Source organism: Vipera ursinii, assembly GCF_947247035.1.
Source record: "Vipera ursinii genome assembly, chromosome: Z".
Classification (NCBI taxonomy): Eukaryota; Metazoa; Chordata; class Lepidosauria; order Squamata; family Viperidae; genus Vipera; species Vipera ursinii.
The window spans coordinates 73,490,518-73,512,662 of record NC_139517.1 but is presented as its reverse complement, the minus strand read 5'-3'; the positions used below and the strand labels follow the sequence as shown (position 1 = coordinate 73,512,662).

Sequence of the window (22,145 nt, the reverse complement as noted above, 5' to 3'; positions counted from 1 at the left end):
AATTTGGATAAAATAACTGAAACTATTAAGTTTCCAAATTTATATTTATATTACAAAAATATAAAATACAAAGGAAAATAAAAATAATGGGAAAATAGAAGAAGGAAAAAAACGGAAGGAAAGAGAAAATCTGAGGTAGAAGGGGGGGAAAGAAAGAAAAGGCATTGATATTGGACTCTCTTTAGCATAGTAGAAGATACAGTAGCAACATTAAATCCTCAACTTTTTATTTTTACACATTAGTATATAAATAGCCATTTCTACAGCAACAAATCTATCCAATCATCAAAATCAAAATAAAAGTTCCTTTTTTTACAAGCACAAAATCAAGAAGCAATTTCCAAAGAGAAACATAATTAGATATATTCTTCTCTTTGAATAAAGCAACCAATTTAACCATCTCTGTTTTTTCTTCTTTGCTGTGGAAATATTATATATTGCTGTTTGCACTTATTAATCTTTATAAACTCTCATCATTTATATTAACAAAATTCACCATATTCTTTCAGATTCTTTAATTTTAATGGAAAAACTTTTTTACATTCATTTTAAAATATTAAACATTTCTTGAAAAACATTTCTAAAACCATTAAGTTGTACTACATCTTTTTTAAAAAAATTCCTCTTCATATACATACTTTAAAATTCACTTTCAATAATATTTTTCAAATTAGTTAAAAATAGTAAAACAAAGGCCACAACTTTCTACCTTTATATTTCTCCATCAAAGTTTTTTTTTTAAAAAAAGATACTCTGTGCTTCCTTACTTAAACTTGCTTTCAGCAACCTTTTTCTTGTTGTTTAACAATAAAGAAGTCCTCAAAATGGTGCAGCTGTTCAAAAAGCAGTAACAGGCTGTGACCGAAGAAAGCGTCTTTTAGCTTAAGAAAGATAAAAATCCTTAAGAGTGATTAAGAAATGAAAGGTACAACTTAATGTCAGTTTGAAAAATGAATTCCAAAACAGCTGCTTTTTCAACAATAAAGTGACTGCAGCCCTGCTCCCCCAGCTGAATGACTCACCAGATCATTCTGAAGCTCCTGAAGTTACTTGCAGACCATGGCTGTAGAATCTTGTTGGGTAATTCTGGGACTCTCCCTGACCGCAGGAGAGCCATATAAACTAAAGGAAAACCAATTCTTTCTGTTAGTAGGTTGAAAAAGTGACAGTCCAAAACAAACTCCTTCAGGGAGCCCTAGGGAGTCCTCCTTGGCATACTGTCAATTGGCCAGAAGTAGAATAGCTGAAACTGTTAATATCAAATAAAAAACGTAATTTGAGATGATAGAATATTTTCCCCATTTTTGTACACTGTTTTACTGTAACGCATCGAACTGTTATTCTTTTTTCATGATTCATAATTAAATTTTCCAGAAAAATAACAGTATTAGCACATTGCAGCACAAATAACAGCATCTTATGGTATCTAGAAGACCTAATGTTAGGCTTAGGAAACTGTGACCCAGGATAGAGTTCAAAAGCACTACTATTTTATTCCATGCAACCTATACACAAAGGTCTCACCTATTAATGGTCAAGACAAATTGGCACCAGATAAGAGTCAGTGAACTTCAAGGTTGATTGGACTTAGGTCTCTTCTGAGGACATAGAAACTCCAGACTGATGATGCATTTGTCCCTGCCCCCAAGCTCAGCCTGATCATCTCCTGAATTAGTACCGTAGGTTAATTATGACAGAAGCTTTCATGGATTCAAATCTATTTCTTTAAATAATGTGAACTATTCTATAGGTTTATGGCAAATACCTTTTATTTCTGGGACTTTATAATTAAAAGTCTGCCTAACAAAATGGTAAGAATGTATTTGATAGATTCAATTTCATTGTATAAATGTGGTTGAGTTCACACATGACACTATTAATATTTCACTTAATTACTGATTTGAACTAATTGAAGAGATAATAATAATAGGATTTTGACAGCATTATTGTATAGTAAAGCAACTGTCAGACTCTCTCTAAATTTGCTTAAGCAAATTTATTGCAGGCTTTCCCAGGCAAAGTAGAGAACAAAATCTACATGGAACTTTAATAGTGTCTTTTTCTTTCCAAAGATTTTTTAGATGGCTAACTCATGGAACTCAGTTGCCAATGATATTCATATCTTCTAACTGGCTAATTTTATTCATTGGGAAGAACTTCACAAATTTATGATTTTAGGCACTCAGGATACCAAAAATTGTGCATTACTATTTTAGTATGTGCAATTTTAGCATTAATTTTGGCTTGATTTTTATCAACTATATTGCCCATGTCATGGTTCGTAATTAAATAAATTAATATATTTTATAGTTATATTTTTGTATTAATTTATGTATGTCCCATTAACTTGCTTCATGACAGTGATATAAAACCATGGAATAATTTCCAAAGAAACATAGCATTTCTTATATTTTAATACAGGTAGTCCTTGATTTACAACAGGTCACTTAGCAATGGTTCAAAGTTATGATCGCTCCCCCAAAAGTACTTAATGACCCAGTCCCGACATTACGTATATTGTAGAACTCATGGTCATTCGCCTTTCCGACTGACTGCAGACTCTGCAACGTACACCCCTGCCTACTTCTCCCCTATCCTTCCCCACCGGGTTCCTCCCAATCTGTCAATGATTGCTTACTTTACAAAGATCTCCAGAGCTCACAGTGTTGGGGTAGGAAAGGAGGAGAGGCTGTTTCATTGCTAGGCCACGTGGCAAAAAAGTGATCATCTTTCTCTGAGATAATGGAAAAATCTTTCTCTTTTGTTTTTGTTGATAGACACTAGCTTTCTGTTCCCAGAAAAAGCAAATGGTGAGGGAGAAAAATCTTTCTTCCCTTACTTGCTGTTTGCCTTTGGTCCCTTGCTAATATCAGGTGGAGGGAAAACATGGAAGTAACTAGAAATCTCTTCCTTTAATGTAAGCTTCTCTTAGATGCTGGTCTCTGCAAACTAACATGTACATCTAATGGTGGCTGGAGGACAAACATGGAAGCAGCCATAAAATTCATCCCTTCCCTCCATTGACCATTAGCTGCAAACAGCAAGGAAGGGAAGGAAGATTTCTCCTCTTCACCATTTGCTTTCGCTTTGGAATGGAAGGCTAGTGTCTAGCAATAAAAAGAGAATAGAGATTTTTTTCCCAGCATCTCAGAAAAAGCCGCTTTTCTGCCATGTGGCCTAGCAATGGAGCAGCCTGTCCTTTCCTACCCCAACATCCTGAACTCTGAAGACCTTCAAAAGGTAAGTGAGTGATCAGTGATGGATGGGGGGATAGATGCAAAGGGTGGTTGCAGAGGATGCCCAAGCAGTTGCGGGGACCCCAAGGGATGGGAAGTGGAGCATGGAATATTTCAGTGGGTGAGGAGAGGCTGCAGAAAGATGATTTTGTTCCTGTACTAGGCCCCTCATGGTTTTCTCCGCCCTTGAGGCACTCCATTGCCACTTAATCCACCTATGCATTCATTTACCAAATGCATTGGGTGGGGGAACTAGGACGGGGACTTGTTCACTTAACATCTTCTCAATTTACAAATGTAATTGGCAATCTCTATTTGCCTGTAGACTTGATGAAACTTGTTTAACCAAAACGCAGTCATAGTTTAAGATTCTGGGACACAATTTTTTACGATCTTATGTGCAATACCTTATAATGTCACATATGTTGTATGTCTATCTTATATTTTGTATATTATTTCCATGATTTATATTTGTAATACACAATGGTAATTCTTTTACTATTTGTTATCCTTTTATTACTGTATTTGCTAGTCCTAATTGGGACTAGCATTTCTGTCACTAAGTGGCATGTTCATTGAGCATGACATCATGTGACTGGCCATAGTTATTAAGTGAATCATCATGGGTGGTTAAACATGACTTCAAATTATTGCAGCTTGTGACTTCCTGCCGGCTTCCCCATTGCTTTGCTTGTGACAAGGTAGCTGTAAAAATTGCAAATGTTGTTTAACGTACATCAATTACCAAGCACCCAAATTATGATCATGTGACTACTGAGATGCTGCAACAGCCACAATTTCAAAGACTGATCATTAAAATACTTTTTCATTGGTATCATAAATTTGAAAAGTCGCTGAACAAGGGTTCAGTAAGAAAGGACTATCTACAGAAGCAAACTTGTTCTCATTGCTTGCTGCTTAATTATTTAATTATCTATTTTTGTGTTCTCACAGGGTAGTTGAGGAAATCCACCTTGTTCCAACAATTTTTCAAGTTATCCTGGTAAGAATAAATTTTTAAGCTTGTGATTTTAAAATAATTTTAAAAGAGTACTTACTGTGTTCTGCTTTCTCCTGTGATTGGGAAGCCTTATCACAGGGATGTCAAACTGCTGGCCCGCAGGCCAGTTGCTTCATGCAGAGGCCATGCCCACCCCAGTTCCGGCAATGCGGAAAAAGTCACAATACAACGTATCACGAGACACATCGAGTTTGACACCCGTGCCTTATTGGATTAATTTCATAGTGTTATTTTCTGTAGAAATTACAATTCCTTTGGGATTTGTTTTTAGCTTGATTTGAACTAATAAAACATTTCTACATATTCTTATCAGAACTTTAATTTTACTAAAATACATGCCACTTTATATACAGTGGTGTAAATTTTTTAAAAAATATATAAAACCTCAGCCTTTGATATATGCCTAGCTCACCAGTAAAAAAAGAACACTGAGAAATATACAGCTGCTTATGCAAATACATGTTTTGGAATGTGTGCATTTAAATATATTGTCTGCAACTCAATAAAGAAGTTGCATTTTTCCCAGGATTACTCAGTTCCTATGGGGCAACAGCATCTTCCCAGTCAAATCTAAAATTGTATAACTCCAGGAAGTAATATAATAGTGGCTCCAGTTCTCTTGAGTTTTGCAGAGATCCCCTGATATAACTGAACATCTTGAGAAACAATTGGATATGGCAGCCCTATAAAAATCAGATTAAATTAGATGGTCTAAAACAGGGGTGTCAAACTCAATTTCATTGAGGGCCTCATCAGCATTGCGGTTGCCCTCAGGGGGCCGGGTGGGTATGGCCAGGGTGGGCGTGGCCTACTGGGTGGGCGTGGCTAGAGTGCGTATGGCCTGCTGTGTGGGCGTGGCCAGCTCTACATCGTTCGCATGAAGGGTGCCTATGGGGGCCTGGGCAGGAATGGGACAAATCTGAGGGTCTCTGGCAGAAGGAGGGTCTCTGGGCCAGGGCCAAGGCAGTGGGGCTGTTCCCTCACTGTTTCCAGGATGGCTTCGCGGGCCACATGAAACCACTTTGCGGGCCGGATCCGGCCCCCGGGCCTTGTGTTTGACATGTCTGGTCTAAAACATTATTTCAAAAAATACAAATAACATATCATGAATTGTATACATTGGCTGAAAATCAAAGGAATTATAGATTTGGTTTTATAGGATTTATACAAGTACTGTATATTTTCTATATATTTGTGGAGTCCTTGGTGGTGTTTGAGCTTGGTGGTTTGCTTGCAAAAGTTTCATTACCCAACCAGGTAACATCATCAGTGTATTACCTAGTTGAGTAATGAAATTTCTGCAAGCAGACCACCAAGCTGAAACAACCACCAAGAACTCCACAGTTCAACCGTGAACTACATATATTTTCTTCTATTTCTATATGTTGGTAATTCTATTTTGAAATGGGGTTTTTGTATCATTTCAAGAAAAAAATAATATAGGAAAATGCTTGGGGACTTCTATGTAAGAGTTGTTTTACCCACATTCAGGGATCAGTCCTTGGATGCATTGTGAATCTGGACACCCGAGGAAAGTAATTATCTTTGGAGACTTCTGTGTATCCTGTCAAAGGAAAAGTTTATATCTCTAATTTTTGACTAAGCAAAATGAATAACAGTACATTCATCTTAATAATGTAGAAATGTGCAGAATCTATGAATCAAGATCTCATGTAATTGCACTCATTAATAATCTGAAAAATGATGAAGATACAGGTTCCGTTAAATTTTGTCTAACAATTTTTGATAAAAGATAATGTTTTCAATAGTATTCATAACCTTTTTTATATTAGCAACCTTCATGGCTAATTCATTCTAGTTTACATAGCAGCATAGCTCATGCTAAATTACCGGTAACTGAATTTCTTCTGAGAAGTGAAATTAATATGTATGAGTTGTTAAACTGGGAAAGATGGATGACAGAAAAATACAATATTAATGTCAATTTCCAGAAAGAAGCCTAAATGTTACAGATGTGCCTGTTCTTGCTTTATTAATTTTTAAACTTTAGATGGAGTAATTATCCAAGACTCCTTGTATTCATTTTTATTAACAATTTACTTGTTAATTAGGAAACCCAAGTATTAATTTAATTTCATTTAAAAATGAGTATCTTCAAATAAAATATGTTAACTATTTCTCCATATTCATAAAAAAATTATAGATTTCACCATGTATTTGTATATATGTAAATGTATGTGATTTTGGATCAATTTTTAATATTGTCTCAGAATACATTTTTCCTGCTAGTATAATTAATGTTAACTACTGAAAAAATAGGTTTTACCTGTTTAACTCTCTAAAATGAATAATACCTTTAATAAAAACTAAAATACATGTTAAAATAAGAATGCTTATGTATGTAATCAATTAAGGAGAAAAGTTCTGCATTTTTCAATCTGAGGATTTACCATACAGAAATCAGTGGTGTCCTTTTTAGATGACTGACAAGGATTAACCTCCTGGGCTTGTAATTAGTTGGGTAGCCTATCTTGTAAGTTCTGCTTATTATTGCTTAATATAAACGTTTGCTCTCCAAATGTTTTGAATTGTAGAACACTTACTTAACAGGGTTCTCCCCAAGCAGAACTGAAAATCTCAACTTTCTTGTTCAGTGACTTTGTTCCCAAAGTTGTGTTCACAGACACAACTCAACTAGATCAAGTTCTTTATTGGAAACTAGGACATATTGTCATGAAATGCAAATTCTACCTACTCCAAGTCATAGTAATATGTGTGTGCGTGTGTGTATACATATATATATACTACAGAATTCTGAGTTCTAGTTGTCTTCCTTCTTTTCCAAGCTAATAGGAAATTTGCCATTCTCTTCAAAGCTGTCAGACGGCAGTTGACAGTTACAGGTAGTCCTCACTTAACAACAGTAATTAAGACCAGAAATGGTTAGCAATGTGATTGTAAAGCATGAGATCATAAGACCACTTCACATTGCAATGCAGTTCTAAACCACCATTCCCCTCGTTAAGCAAGGATTACAGGTCACTAAGCAAGGACTTCCTCAGAACTTCCTGCTGCTTTCCAACAACCAAAGTCAATGGGGAAACCAGATAGGAAACTTCTTATTGGAAGTCCTAAGCAGGTCACAAGCAAATTGGCAGGCTGTCAGCTTGGAAAATGACCATGGCTATGGCCTTTTCCCCCTATTCATTTTCAGTTAACACATTGAAGGGGGGGAGTGGGGATTGCCAGGTGCTTTGCTAGTCAAAATAATCTTTTGTCCCGTGGGAACCAAAGTCATCGGCTGCTCCCAAGACTGCTGCCTGGGCATTTCGTGCAAAGCCTGCCAAGAAGATGTATTGGGGAACGTAGTTGCTTTCATAGCTTTAAAAGTGGGATTTCTTAACTTTGTATTGGGGAATTGTTACGTGTGTCTTCAGACTTGGTTTCACTTTTGACATGCCGATACTTTGTAACTAATGAACATGTCCTATGAGGAATTTCCAAGCCTCAGAGTTCTGCTTTATTTGTCTCTGTCTGTCGGAACCAAGATGCAGGCAGATAAATGGCTGTTTCTGGGTGGGGGAGAGTGCATGGATGTCTGCATTGGTGCATATGAGCATTGTTGACTGAATGCTACCAGGTAGGGGAGTGTCCATGGGTGGATGTAGGACAAATACAGTGTTTTCAGGGCTATGGATAGCTGCTGCTGGGTGGAAAAGAGTGCAGCAAGTGGTTGTTGCTGGGTGGGAGATGATGTGTGGGTGATGTGTGGTCCACAAGAACAATTTCCGGCACAGGTAGCTGATGTCAGGGGCAGGAGATTTACTTGAGCGACTTGTGACCATCCCTGCCAGCTTCCCCACTGACACAACTTGTGGGAAGCCAGCAATGAAAGACACAAATGGTGATCACATGACTGTAGAATGCTACAACTATTGTAACCGTGAATTGGATGTTAAGTCCCAAATCTCAATCATAGGACTATAGGGTCACTGCAACGGCTGGAACTTTTAAGTACAACTTGTTCAGCACCATTGCAATTTCAAAATGGTCACTAAACAAATATTAATAAAGAACTACCTCTATTAATACAATGATCTTCTTGAACCTAGGAATTGTCAGTCTCATCCTTAACATCATAGGTCTTAAATTATTATTTGTAAAAATAATAAATGTTTGATATAGATAGACAGACAGTCCAAACTATCTGTACAGTGTTATTTACCCTTTAAATAAAGTCTTGAATAAGTGATTTTGTTCTGGCAAGTTTCACACACACAAACAAAAATAGTTCTGGAAATTCTAGTAGATTTTTAGCAAACATTGAAGCATATTATAATTTAATTTAGGTAAGGTATTTGCATTTAAGACTATCTGGAAGGTACAGCTGAGAAAGAATAACTGATACCTTTGGCTTGGAAATGTACACTAGGTCAATGTTTTCATCCACAATCCAGTCATGGATGATAGAGATTTTATTATTCCCCTTTCTTCCAGAGTTAGCCATATATTTAAACTGGATTTGGTATTTTAATCTAGCTATCGTGTGCTTCCCAAGGGATAGGCAGATGTTCTTTGATGGTGTTAAAGATATTGTTGTAGGATGTAAGATATTCCAAGTAAAGGTGTCTTTTGCAATTGACTAGTGTGAATTTGACAAAGCCAATAATGTTCAAGTGTAATTCCAGGATTACCTCCATGGCATCTGTTTACTATTGTTGCTACTTTTGCTTTCATCACAGTCTTTCTACTTCTGTTGTATGTCTTTGTATTTTGTGATTTTCTCCTGTTCTTTCTCTTCTTTTGCTGTCCCCAAGTACGATACATGTTATCCAAATTTCTTTGTCTGTCTTATGAACAGTAATTAAGACTAAGTTGTTACGTGGCAGATGCCTGTCTGTTTAAATTCTAAAAGCCTCAAAGTACTTTAACTTCTTCGTTTTCTGTTATTTGTTCTGCTTTGTGGTCCCATTAGTACTGCTTGCAGGGAAATGATTTTTCTTGAAGATCTTTCAATGTACTATTATTGCGACTTTGTTTGTAGTCTGTACAATTTTCTTACAGAAGCTAATTATTATTATGGTATGGCACAAAGACAGCCAGATGTTTACACTGGATTTGGCATTTTTATCTGCCTTTCAAGTCCTTTCTGATGACCTGAGATAAGTAGATGTTGTTGTTTGATAGTATTAAAAGTATTGTTGTAGGATGTAAGCTGTTCCAAACAAAGCTGCTTTTTGCAATTACCTAATGTTCAAATTTTGCTTCAGGGTTACCCCCCAGGGCACCTATTACCATTCATACTATCTTTGCTTTCTTTTCCCATAGTCCTTCTGCTTCTATTTTCAAGTCTTTATATCTTATGATTCCCCCCCCAGTTCTTTCTTTTCTATAATATAGTATAGCAATTGCAATCTGCATGAAGGAATAACCATACTTCTATCTGTCCATAATTATCTAAATTTTCCTGTAGCATTACTGCCCCATTCTCAGACATAAAATAAGAAGTTGGACAAAATATAATACAGTATTTGCCCTCATTCCATCCTTATAGTGACCCCTCATAGAAATCCAAATCCAGCTTAATATCCATGAACAGTAAGCTGTTCAAGGGGTGCTGCTGTCTTTTGAAAACTTAAAAGAAGGCTATTTACCCAGCCATCATATTCTATTCCCATATACTGCTTTAATGTAGAAATGGTTGTGTCAGAGTTGGCAGTAGGACACATGCTTTATAAACTATGGACGACTCCCAGTCTTTGCCTTTATGTTCCTATCCCAAGAAAAGCAGTTTCTAAACAGCACAATATTATTTAGGAAAAGGATCACTTGGCAATTGAAACCTGATGGTTCTGGTTTTGCACCCATAGTGCATGGCCACGTGATAGCAGACCTCTGCTCCCCATAGCTAGTTTCGTCCTGCCAGGGGAACCCTAGATGGGTTAGAAGAGGTCACCCTGAAGGAGGGGTGCTCCGTTGATTACGAAGCAATGGCAATCGCTTCATTTGTCCCGGGGAAGCCCTCCAAACCCAACAGGAGAAAGGCTAGCCACATGCCAGCGTCTAGCCCAAGCTACCTGCAACTGAAGTCCAAGAGCACTAACCAGAACATTGGTGAACAGCATGCTTGGAATTGGTTGAGAGTATTTGATCTTGTCTCCCTTATTTTGCAAGTAAGTTCCTGGGAAAGATCCCCAAAGCAAACAACCTCTGAAAGTGAGGGGAGGGGACTACATTCCCATTCCCCCATAGATGGAAGCGGCAAATTAACCATTAAGGAGGAACGAAACATATTGAAATTAAATTTTAAATACTACAATCTGATCAAACTTCGAAACTTAAAATACAAAAGGTAAAAATATTGGGATGATGTAAGGAAAGGAAACGTTTGAACTTTAAAGACAAATTAAGTTTGAAAAGATTTAGGATTAAGGAATGATTGAAATATTAAGGGGAAATTAGGCTTAATGAGAACTTTGAAAAAAGGATAGTGATTCAATCATTTTTTACAAATAAAAGTGAAATATAAATTGATTAGAAAAGATGTTATAAGTAGATGTTATGATAGATAACAGTATTTCTATAATATATGAAATATGAAAATATTGGGATGATTAAGTGGAAAATTTGGATATTTAGGTGTTAATTACTGAGAAAATTATGATTGATAAGAATTGTTTGAATATTATGGAGAAATTGAGCTTAAACAAGATTTATAGAAATAAAATATATGGTGAATCAATAAGATGATTTTTACGAAAATAACATGTTGATAAGAAAACATCTATATATGCTATTATTGTTGGTATAAATATAGAAGAAAATGTTTTAAATTAATCATTTATATATGGAAAATATCAAATATCAAAAAATATATTTGTTTAAAGCTGAAGAAGGAGAATACTATTGGGAGAAGAGAGGATCAAGGAAATATATTATCAATTGATATATTAACTATGGAAATATAAAAGTTAATTATTATTGACTATTAATTAACTATAGGGACGCAGTGGCTCAGTGGGTTAGGATGCTGAGCTTGTCGATCACAAGGTCTGCAGTTTGGCGGGTCGAATCCCGAGTGCCGCATAACAGAGTGAGCGCCTGTTACTCATCCCAGCTTCTGCCAACCTAGCAGTTCGAAAGCACGTAAAAATGCAAGTAGAAAAATAGGGACCACTATGGTGGGAAGGTAACAGCGTTCCGTGCGCCTTTGGCATCTAGTCATGCTGGCCACATGACCACGGAGACGTCCTCGGACAAGCGCTGGCTCTTTGGCTTTGAAACGGAGATGAGCACCGGCCCCTAGAGTCAAACGACTAGCACACATGTGCGGGGGAACCTTTATCTTTATTAATTAACTATTATTGATTGTATATATTTTTTTAAAAAAATTCATAAACCAAGACAACACGCTGTGCACCAGGCGCTAAGGTTGTTATTGTAAAAAATCAATAAAATTCTTACAAGAAAAGAAACCTGATGGTTTTTATAGAATTGAATCAACATTTCACAAAAATAGTATAATTTAGACTGCACATAAGCTAAGTCAAAGGCAATATGTAATCTTATTGGATCGGAGCAGGGAAAGCAAATGGATGCAGAAGCTCTAGTTTGTGGGTATAACCAGGGTAACTCATCACCAATGATATCTTACCTTGAAAACCCATTATTTTTGCACACTTTTGATACTGTTCATATTTTTTTCAGTCTTCATATCCCAAATATCCAGTTACACTGATAGACAACTATTGCAAGAACTTCATGTTCTGCGTCATGTTCTACAAGCAAAGTACCAATAAGGCGTGTAATACTTTGCATAATGACATGGGCAACCTGATAACATTTTGGAAATTGGTGATTTCAGTATGCATCTCAATATAGTACATGGTTTTACAATTATCAAAGAAGCAAGACTGCTAGTTTTTCAGTTCATCTGGAACAGTGACCATCACCAACCTTGTTAACCTTTCCCTGAATTGTTACTTTGTTACTCTCTACCCTTTGTCACTACAAATCCACCTTGTCTTCCATAGGTTTTTGTTAATTCACCCTCAGTCCCATGTTGTCAGTTCTCACTTTTTTCCATTCCCTTCTCAACATTTATCATACAGGAATAGATGAAGATCATATTCTGGACTCTCAGAAGATTTGAAAAAAAGCTGGAAGGGGAGTGGATTATAGGAACATATGTATGCAGAGTAGGTCCATGCCCCAACTAATATTATTATTATTATTAATGATGCTTGAATTTTTCTTTTTTAATAATTTATAAGGAAAATAAAAGCAAGCTTGCAGGGAGAAATTTTGAGCCACAGCAATTATTAAAAATGCTCTTGAGCAATATTTATATTTTCCCCTTTTATACTTATACTTGAATAGCAGCACTCCAAACTTAGTATATTGCATTGATTATCTTTTAAATATTTTCTGACTTTTTCTGAAAACATTCAGTTTTCTGGCTGGGATGCTATTTGTGGTGTCAACGCTGCTAACATTGAATGTTCTTGCTTTGACAAAAGATGAAGAAGCAGCTATTTCATATGTTAAACTTGTGTGTTACTGTTAAAGCTAGAATTAGTTATTGCTGGGAGGGAGGAGAAAGAATGTCTCTCAAGGCCGTTATGAAATAAGATAAGAATTTGGCAGGTTGTCTAACAGAAGGCAAAACTGACCCTTCAAATTAATTGGAGAATGTGAGTGATGACAGCAATGAAAAGGAGGAGAATTGAACTTAATATATTGTGCTAAGGGGGAGGGGAATTCAGACTTTAGCTTCTCCTAGCAAGGATTGAAGATGTTATAGGGCTAATAAAAGACTTTTAAGGTAAACAATGCTTCAGAGTCCTTTGAAAAGCTCATTCCGTCGGAAACTTGATATGTGACCTAATATCTATAAGAAATTTCATTTGACATCTTGCGCTAATTATATGTATTTTCCCTGATTCCTAGTAAATCATATCTTATTATTCCGTTATATATGATCTACACTTTAACAAAGCAAGGACGTTTATAGGTTCACTGCATGCACATTTAAGGAATATATCTTTAAACTTCAGGCAAGGATCCAGGAGGAGGATTTTTTTTCTTGATGCTTTTGTTTCCTAAGATATCATGATATCAGAATAGTATGGATAATAGGTAGAGCTGAAAATATGAACCCATAGAAATTTAGGGTTTTGTAAAATAAAAATAGGAAGCTTTCCTATACTGAGTCAAGTTGAATATTATCTAAATTAGTATTATTTACGTTAATTGAAAGCAACTCTTAGAGTTGCAGAAACAGTTCTGTTCTGGATCAATCACAGTTATATTAGTTAAATTCATATATTTTTCAGACAGCATTTCTGACCTAGAAAAATACAGTTTTTAAAACAATTTTATGAAAAGCGAGTTATTTTTTTAAGTGAACTGATTTACATTTTCTTTTATAGAACCATTTCTACTTTTGTAGATTCCTTGTGATATATTCCAGGCCTTGTGATAGATTCCAGGCAGAATGAAATTAAAATTCACTACATATAGCTGTCATTAAGACTAACGTGGATTGCTGTGCAGTAGCATATTGCTGAAAGAAAGTAGTCAAATAAAATTCTATTAATAACAAATGGGAAAGAAAGAAATGTCTAGTGCAGTTTGTTTAATGTGGGATTCTCCAGAGACTGAAGTGGAGATTATGTGTTCTGCCCTTCATATTTAATACAGCTCTAGAGCGGGCTGATTGGGTAGGTGCCATCTCCCTAGCAAGCATGAATAAGGGTCTAATTATATCTTAATGATCTCTTCAACTATGAAAGCAAAATCTATGTTTCTGCAAATAGTTATTCTAGTAGAGTTGCAAGACTTGAAAAATGTAAATTATACTTCTCTAATCTCAAGAGGAATGCATTTTGAAAAATGACAAAATTGTCATTTCAGTAGATAGTAGTTAAGGAACTATAATCAAACAGTTTTGTAAAAACCAAGTGAAAAAGCATGTTTAATGGAACATGATTAGATTCAATATCAATGCGGTCACAAACATTAAATTATCCTATCTTAAAACTAATCTAAAATCATTGTCAGAATCCCATCAGGTTACTTTTTAGAGATATCAAAACATATTAGGAACTAAACTTAGCTGAAGTTTTCTCTTTGAAACATAATTGTTGATTATAAATCAACAATTTTCCTAAATGCAATCATTCATATATGTAAATGTGTGGAAATAAAATAATATGAAGTAGAGTTATGATTTGAAGATGGTTTCATATAATGGTTTGTTTAATCAATAAATGAATCACTATTCAATACAGTTTTCCTCCAAAACAATTTTATTTCAATAGGGGCTTTCAAAGAATTATACTGTACTCAGTACAGAATGATATATGTCTTTTCTCTAGACAGACCTATCCCAGGTTCTTTCAACCTATCCTTATAGGATGTATCCTCAAATCCTTGTATCTTCTTTGTAGCCTTGTTGAAAATGTGTCCTAACTTGTCGATATTTTCTGGAAATGTGCCCAGAATTGTATACACCAGAGTGCAAAAAGAGGGTAATTAGAATGCCATGCCTCTTTGATAAAGTACTTCTTTTAGTGCAATCCAGAATCCTACTAACTTTTCTAGTTTTCTTCAGTTTTGCTAAAAGATGTCACAGCAATGCCATATAGATTTAATAGAACTACTAGGGGTGACATGATAGTGTTCTAATATCTCAGGGGTTGCCACAAAGAAGAGGGAGTCAAGCTAGTCTCCAAAGCACCAGAAAGCAGGACAAGAAGCAATGGATGGAGAGAAGCAACCTAGAACTAAGACAAAATTTTCTGACAGAACAATTAATCTGTGGAACAGCCTGCCTCTGGAAGTTGTGAATGCTCCAACAGTTGAAGTTTTTAAGGAGAGACTAGACAACCATTTGTCTGAAATGGTATAGGGTTTCTGCCTAAGCAGGTTTTTGGACTGGAAGACCTCCAAGGTCCCTTCCAATTATGTTATTTTATTCTAGATTCAACAGTCCATACACAAACTGATATAATAACTTAATTTCATTCTCTTAATATATTAATAAAATGGCATGCTTCTTACCTGACTAGCATATGTATTGGTTCTGGTTTATAATAAGAGAAATTCAAATTGCCTGAGATTTCATTTCTAGTTGCTCTGTTCTATTGAATTCATACTTGGAAATCAAATATATGAAAGCAAGTACTATATAAAAAGTTATGGTCTTATTAAATAGAGAACAGGAAATGCTAATCTCTGAAATCATTTGAATTTTAGTGTGAATCTGCCAAATTACAGGTAGTCTTTGACTTACGACCACAATTGAGCCCAAAATTTCTGTTGTTAAGTGAGACATTTGTTAAGTGAGTTTTGCCCCATTTTATGACCTTTCTTGCCACAGTTGTTAAGTGAATCACTGTAGTTAAGTGAATCTGTCTTCCTTATTGACTTTGCTCGTCAGAGGTTCGCAAAAGCTAATCACATGATCACGAGACACTGCAACCATCATGAGTCAGTTGCCAAGCGTCAGAATTTTAATCACATGACCATAGGGTTGGTGCAATGATCATAAGTGTGAAAAATAGTCGTAAGTCACTTTCTTCAGTGCTATTGTAACTTTGAACAGTCATTAAATAAACCATTGTAAGTCGACTACCTGTATTTCATAAGAAAAAGGAAAATATCATCTAAATTCCAGGTTTTGTATTCTATCAGCATTTTTTTTCCATCTCACAGATTCACATAAAGATTTACAGCTGCTGCTGTTCGTTCTTGTCCTTGAGCTGCCCAGTATTTCTACATATAGTGCATTCAGAAAGTATTCAGACTCCCTTCATTTTTGTCAATTTTATGCGTATGTTTCTTATATCTCCTACTTTGTATTTGGGTTTTCCATTTTTTCCATCATTCTCTACTTCACTTAAGGTTTTTTTCCTCTTTCTCTACTTCCTACCTCCTTATATGATTAGTGGTTTGCTTGGAATCAGGTTCTAAAGTTCTTGAAAACTGCCCCCCTCTCCCCTCAATTTTAGTTTAAAGCCTTCCTGATAAGATGAGCCAGTTATTTTCTGAATATATTCTTTACAATTCTTGTGAAGTTCGCTCCATCCCTTGCCAGTAGTCCTTCATGTAGGCAATGCAGGCCATTGTCTAGGAAACTAAAGTTCTCTTGACAATACCAATTTTAGGCCAATGGTTTGTTTCTAAAAGCCTTTGCTTTCTCATTGGATTTTAGCCTTTTGTTGGAAGTATAGATGAAAGCACCACTTGAGTTTCTAATTCTTTAACTTTCTTCCCTAGCTGTTCGTAATCTTTTGTTTATTTTTTTTTAGATTCATTGTGTCATTGCTCCCCATGTGTGGGAGAAGAAAGGGGATTGCTTATTTTTAGTAAGTTTTTCAGTTACGTCTTTGATTTTCATTCAGGGAGACAACATACCTCCCTAGATTGACTGTTCAGTCTGCAGACTATAATTTCTGTTCCCAAAGAATTGAATCTTCTATCACCAATATTTGTCTTTTTTTTCGTAGGAAAGTCTCGGATACTATTCTTCCTGTCACAGAGATACTGGGTTATGTCTCCATTTTAGAAACTATTGATGACTACTCTTTTATAGGTGTTTGCGTACTTTCTTCCATGGGGAGGCTATAACAGCAATTGTTCAGATCCAGAGGGGCTTCACTGGAGTGGGCTAGGGTAGATAGAAGGGGCTTTGCTCTTGGTTGTTCTTTTCTTCTAAAAGTGACATGTTTCCATCAGTCTTCCTTTTTAAGTTCATATATAGAGTCAATTTTTTCAAAAGTTGTTTGTTCCCTGTTGTGTTCAATTTGGGTGTATTGATTTTCTTTTTGTTGCCTGGCCATTGCTGGGGTTTTCAGGTATGATGTGTTGATCTGTGTGCTTAGTTGATGCTTATCTGCTCTGCTGCACTGCTCTCAGCTCCAGCTGTGGACACTCCAACTTGCTGTCATACTTAACTCTGCACTGCTGCTGCTCAGTTGGCCTGTTCTGGGTATTCCGCTCCTCTACCACTTACCTCTGCACAGCTGCTGCTCAGGGCCCACCATGCTGCTCTCAGCCACTGGTCTGCGGCCACCTATCTTCATTTCACCTCTACTCAGTGGCTTCCTTGCACCTCACTGCCTCCGCTCCGCCGCCAGAGTAGGTTGGCTGGGCCTTCTCAGTTGGGCTGCTGGGCCACCTATCAGCTGTGCCATCTCTCAGTTGGAACACAGGGCCACCTTGTCAAAGGATTCCCCCCCCCCCAATTTTTTTTAAAAAAAGTTCTAGAAATTTATTTTCATAATTCTCAAAATTTAGAAGATTTTTTAAAAAGAAAATGTAAACTGAATTTTCTATTTTTAGATGTTAAGTCTTCTAGAATAATAGAGTAACAGCGTTGAAGGGACCTATACTATTTTGAACAAAGGACTCTCAAAAACCTCCAGTGATGGGACACCCACACCTCTGAAGTCAAGCCATTCAGCTGGTTAATTGTTTACATTGTCAGGAGTTCTTGGAGTTCTGAGTCCTCTTTTTGGTCCCTTCTGTAGTTAATTTTGATGTTGCCCTCTTGATATAGTTTGAAGCCCACAGATGTATTAAAAAATGTCAGGTGAATAAAATTTGGAAAGGAAAACAAAATCCTAGCTGAAATTAAAAAAAATAGTATCTCAGCTGAGAGTAAAAAATGAAATGTCAGCTTGTTGTTAGTGTTACTTTTATTTAGTCAGACAGCTTTGTAATCTGTGCTTGATATAGTCCATATTTTCCTCTATAATTTGATTGTAGTTGATATTCTTTTGATTTCATTTAGAGAATCAGTATCCAAACATGCCCTAATAGTACATCTAGTTTATGTAACAATCATTTGAATATGCTCATGATTGCATGTGGAACAAAACAGAACAGTAGCACAACCGAGAGTAACCCAACTCAGATATTTGCTGAATAATACTACCTTCCAGTACTTTTTTAAAGTCAAAAGCCTTGCAACTACTTGATCTGCTTATAAATTGGAACAATGTTATCTTAGCAGAAGTAATTTAGTTCTCACTTTGCCACACTGTGTATTTGCCTAACTTGAGACATGGCTTTGGGGCTTTTCTCTTCTGTTCAGAGGATGGACAGCTCACAGGATGATGACCTGCTTCAGTTGCAGCCAACATTCTTTCTAAATCAGAAATTAGAGGCATAAATCCTTTACTGTATGAAAACACAGGACTGAGCTTCAGTAAGATGTATAAAGTTGGCTCTGTTATTTCCAGATCTGTTTCTTCCTGGCCACTTTATTGCTGGAAAGTCACACTCTTGGCTTTGATTTTCCACAGTCTTTGTTGTTTCTGGGTCTATATTGTTTTCCAATTCATCTGCTATTTTAAAAACAGATTCCTTTTGTGAGTTTAAAATATTTAGAGTTGGTTTCTTCAAAATGTTTTTCATAGACTTTATGAGTTCATCATCACCTTTGAGAAACAAATTTGACTAGAGATTGCATGTTGCTGAGCAGTCTCCCCACCGTCCCCCCAGTATCAGCCACCTCCTTTTCTGTAATCTGATATGTTGTTACTCAGTGAAGTAGATAATAAAGAAATAAGGATAGCTTCTGACTGTTTTGATCCAAGTTAATAAAATACAGATTCCCTACAGTGAATATTCAGTAAAATATAGCCAAAATATAGCAATTTTCGCCATCCAGAAATGCATGCTGTGTTTTCATATGAAAATACAGAAATTAATAAGAGCAACCAAATAAATCAAAGAGAAAGCAGAAAGAGCAGGTAAAGTCCACAGGGGGTTGAAATAAATCAGCATTCAGCCAGCCAATTAACATTTAAAGATAAAAACAAAAACCAAACTTCAAAAAGTGATGTTGAAAGTGTCAAGTTTGCTAATGAAAATGCTCTGCCAGTAGGAAGAAATTTAAAAGTCACTTGATTCTCCAGTTATTCCCACAAGAAGTTGCAATCTTCAAGATTCCCCCTTCTGGGTGGGTCCACGGTGGTCCAAAAGTTTTCTTGGGTCATTCCTAAGTGCCCCCATTCAAATCCAGGGGGCAGGGCTGCCAATGAGCTAGCTCTGGCAGCAAACACAACAGATCGTGGGTAAGAGAAAGAAAAATTCTCACCCTATAGCAGCCATCTTGGGGAGGGTTCCCCCCCAGCTCTCTTGGGGAGAGCTTCCCTACCCCCCAAAAGTAGATATTCTGACACAGATACTAGCCATATTGTGTTCCATTTCTTGGCAAGATCTAATAATCAAAAGCTTAATTATAGTTACCAAGGAATGCTATCAAATTTTCACAAGATCTGAGTTTGTAATGTGAGCAGATCAAAACTGCAAGGAAGTTTGGTAAATTGTATTGTCTGTGAGAATATTACATAAAACAATAGCAATTATTTTTTACACTCTGTATTTATTTATTTATTTATTTATTAGTTTTTATAAACCGCCCTTCTCCCGAGGGACTCGGGGCGGTGTACAGAGGAAGGACGAAGTATACAGACCGAACAATAAAATAATAAGAAACACTAATGAACACAAACTGGGACCCCAATTAACGTTATCATGCCAGGCCAGCCTGCTGGAACAAAAAAGTTTTTAAGTCGCGACGGAAGGTACGGAGGTCAGGGGCCATCCGGATTTCGGTAGGTAAGGTGTTCCAGAGGGCTGGCGCACCCACTGAGAATGCCCTCCCCCTGGGGGCCACCAGCCGACATTCCTTGAGCGGTGGCACCCTGAGGAGGCCCTCTCTGTGGGAGCGCACAGGACGGTGGGGTGCTGACATCGGCAGAAGGTGCTCCCGTAGGTAGTCCGGACCCATGCCATGTAGGGCTTTGAATGTCATTGTTAGCACCTTGAACTTCACACGGAAGGCAACCGGAAGCCAGTGCAGCGCACGGAGGAGAGGTGTGATATGGGAGTATCGGGAGGCTCCCAAGAGTGTCCGTGCCGCCGCACTTTGCACCAGTTGAAGCTTCCGAGTGGATCTCAAGGGCAGCCCCATGTAGAGAGCGTTACAATAGTCCAGGCGAGATGTCACAAGGGCATGGGTGACTGTACGTAAGGAATCCAGGTCTAGATAAGGCCGTAGTTGGCGAACTAGTCGAACCCGGGAGAAGGCCCCCTTGGTCACAGCTCCAATGTGGTCTTCCAGGGAGAGCTGCGAGTCTAGGAGGACACCCAGGTTGCGGGCCCTATCAGCAGGGGGAAGTAACTTGTCCCCAATGTTAAGCAGTGGGACGTTCTGAATCTCCTGGCTTGCCGGTACGTACAGCCATTCAGTCTTGTCCGGGTTCAGTTGAAGCCTGTTTCTCCCCATCCATTCCCGGACCGCTTTCAGGCAGCGGGACATCACGTCTAGGGCATCACTGATATTGTTAGGAGTTGAGATAAAAAGCTGGGTGTCATCAGCATACTGATGGTACCCTACTCCAAAACTGCGAATGATCTCACCCAGCGGTTTCATGTAGATGTTGAACAGGAGAGGCGAGAGGACCGACCCCTGAGGGACTCCGCAAGCGAGAGGCCTCGGGGTCGACCTCTGTCCCCCTGTCAGCACCGACTGCGAGCGACCCTGGAGAAAGGAGGAGAACCAACGCAGAACCGTGCCTCCCACTCCCAGTCCCCTGAGGCGTCGCAGCAAGATACCATGGTCGATGGTATCGAAAGCCGCCGAGAGGTCTAATAAGACTAGGACAGAGGAATGGCCCCTGTCCCGGGCTCTCCAGAGATCATTCATCAGAGCGACCAATGCCGTCTCCGTGCTGTAGCCCGGCCTGAAACCCGATTGGTACGGGTCTAGATAAACCGCTTCATCCAGGATCTGAGGAAGTTGGTGCGCCACCACGCTCTCAACAACCTTCGCAAGGAAGCGAAGATTGGAGACTGGACGAAAGTTATTCAAAGAGGATGGGTCCAAGGTGGGCTTCTTGAGGAGAGGTCTCACCACCGCCTCCTTCAAGGCGTTGGGGAAGTGACCCTCACTCAGAGAAGCAGAGATGACCGCTAGGAACCAGCCTCGTGTCGCCTCTCGAGCTGCATAGGCCAGCCAGGAAGGGCACGGGTCCAGTAAGCATGTGGAGGAGCTCAACCTTCTCATAATCCTGTCCACTTCCTTAGGAGTTACAGGATCAAATTCTTCCCAGATGACGTCGACAAGACTGTCCATGTCTTGTTCTTCCATCTCAGCCCAGTTGGAGTCCAGACCAGTTCGAATCCGAGCGATTTTATCCAGCAGATATTGACCAAATTCCTCGGCTCGACCCTGCAAGGGTTCCTCCCTCACCTCTTGGTTTAATAGGGAGCGAGTCACCCTGAACAAGGCAGCCGGGCGATTATCTGCGGACGCGATGAGGGTGGAAAAGTAGTTGGATTTTGCCACCCTTATCGCAGCGAGATAAGACCTGGTGAGGATTCTTAGTCGCAATCGGTCGGATTCGGATCGACTGGCCCTCCAACGGCTCTCTAGGCCCCGTCTCCGACGCTTCATCTCCCGGAGCTCCTCGGTGAACCATGGGGCTCGCTGGGATCTGCGCCGGGTCAGAGGCCGCAAGGGTACAACTCGGTCCAGAGCCTCCGTGGCTATTGATATTCTTAAAATTAATGTTAAGTTCACTGATAGTTTATTTGTTTGCTTTTGCTGTTAATGGGCTAGAGCAGGGGTCAGCAACCTGAAATAGTGAAAGAGCCACTTGGAACCGGTTCCCTCACAAAAGGAAAAACTGGGAGCCGCAAAAATTATGTGCGCATACGCGTACATGCACGCATGCGCAGAACAGGGTTTGACTGAAGAGTAGAGCCAAGGCGAGATATGCACCTACCCTGCATATTTGAATTGATTGGTTGAACTTTTTTAGTCCCACTTTTTTTTTTTTTTTTGGACTGCACATGTCAGAGGACCGGGAGCCGCAGGAGACAGCTGAAAGAGCCGCATGTGGCTCCGG

At 38.2% G+C, this 22,145-nt stretch overlaps 1 protein-coding gene across 1 annotated transcript in view; it reads left to right on the top strand.

Moving 5' to 3' along the window:
• The window catches only part of ULK4 (unc-51 like kinase 4), a 179,011-nt gene that overhangs the window by 97,101 nt on the left and 59,765 nt on the right, over positions 1–22,145 (top strand). The window contains exon 31 of the mRNA XM_083379010.1: positions 4,191–4,239. Coding sequence (XP_083235136.1) covers positions 4,191–4,239 — 49 coding nt within the window. The remainder of the gene's footprint in view (positions 1–4,190; positions 4,240–22,145) is intronic.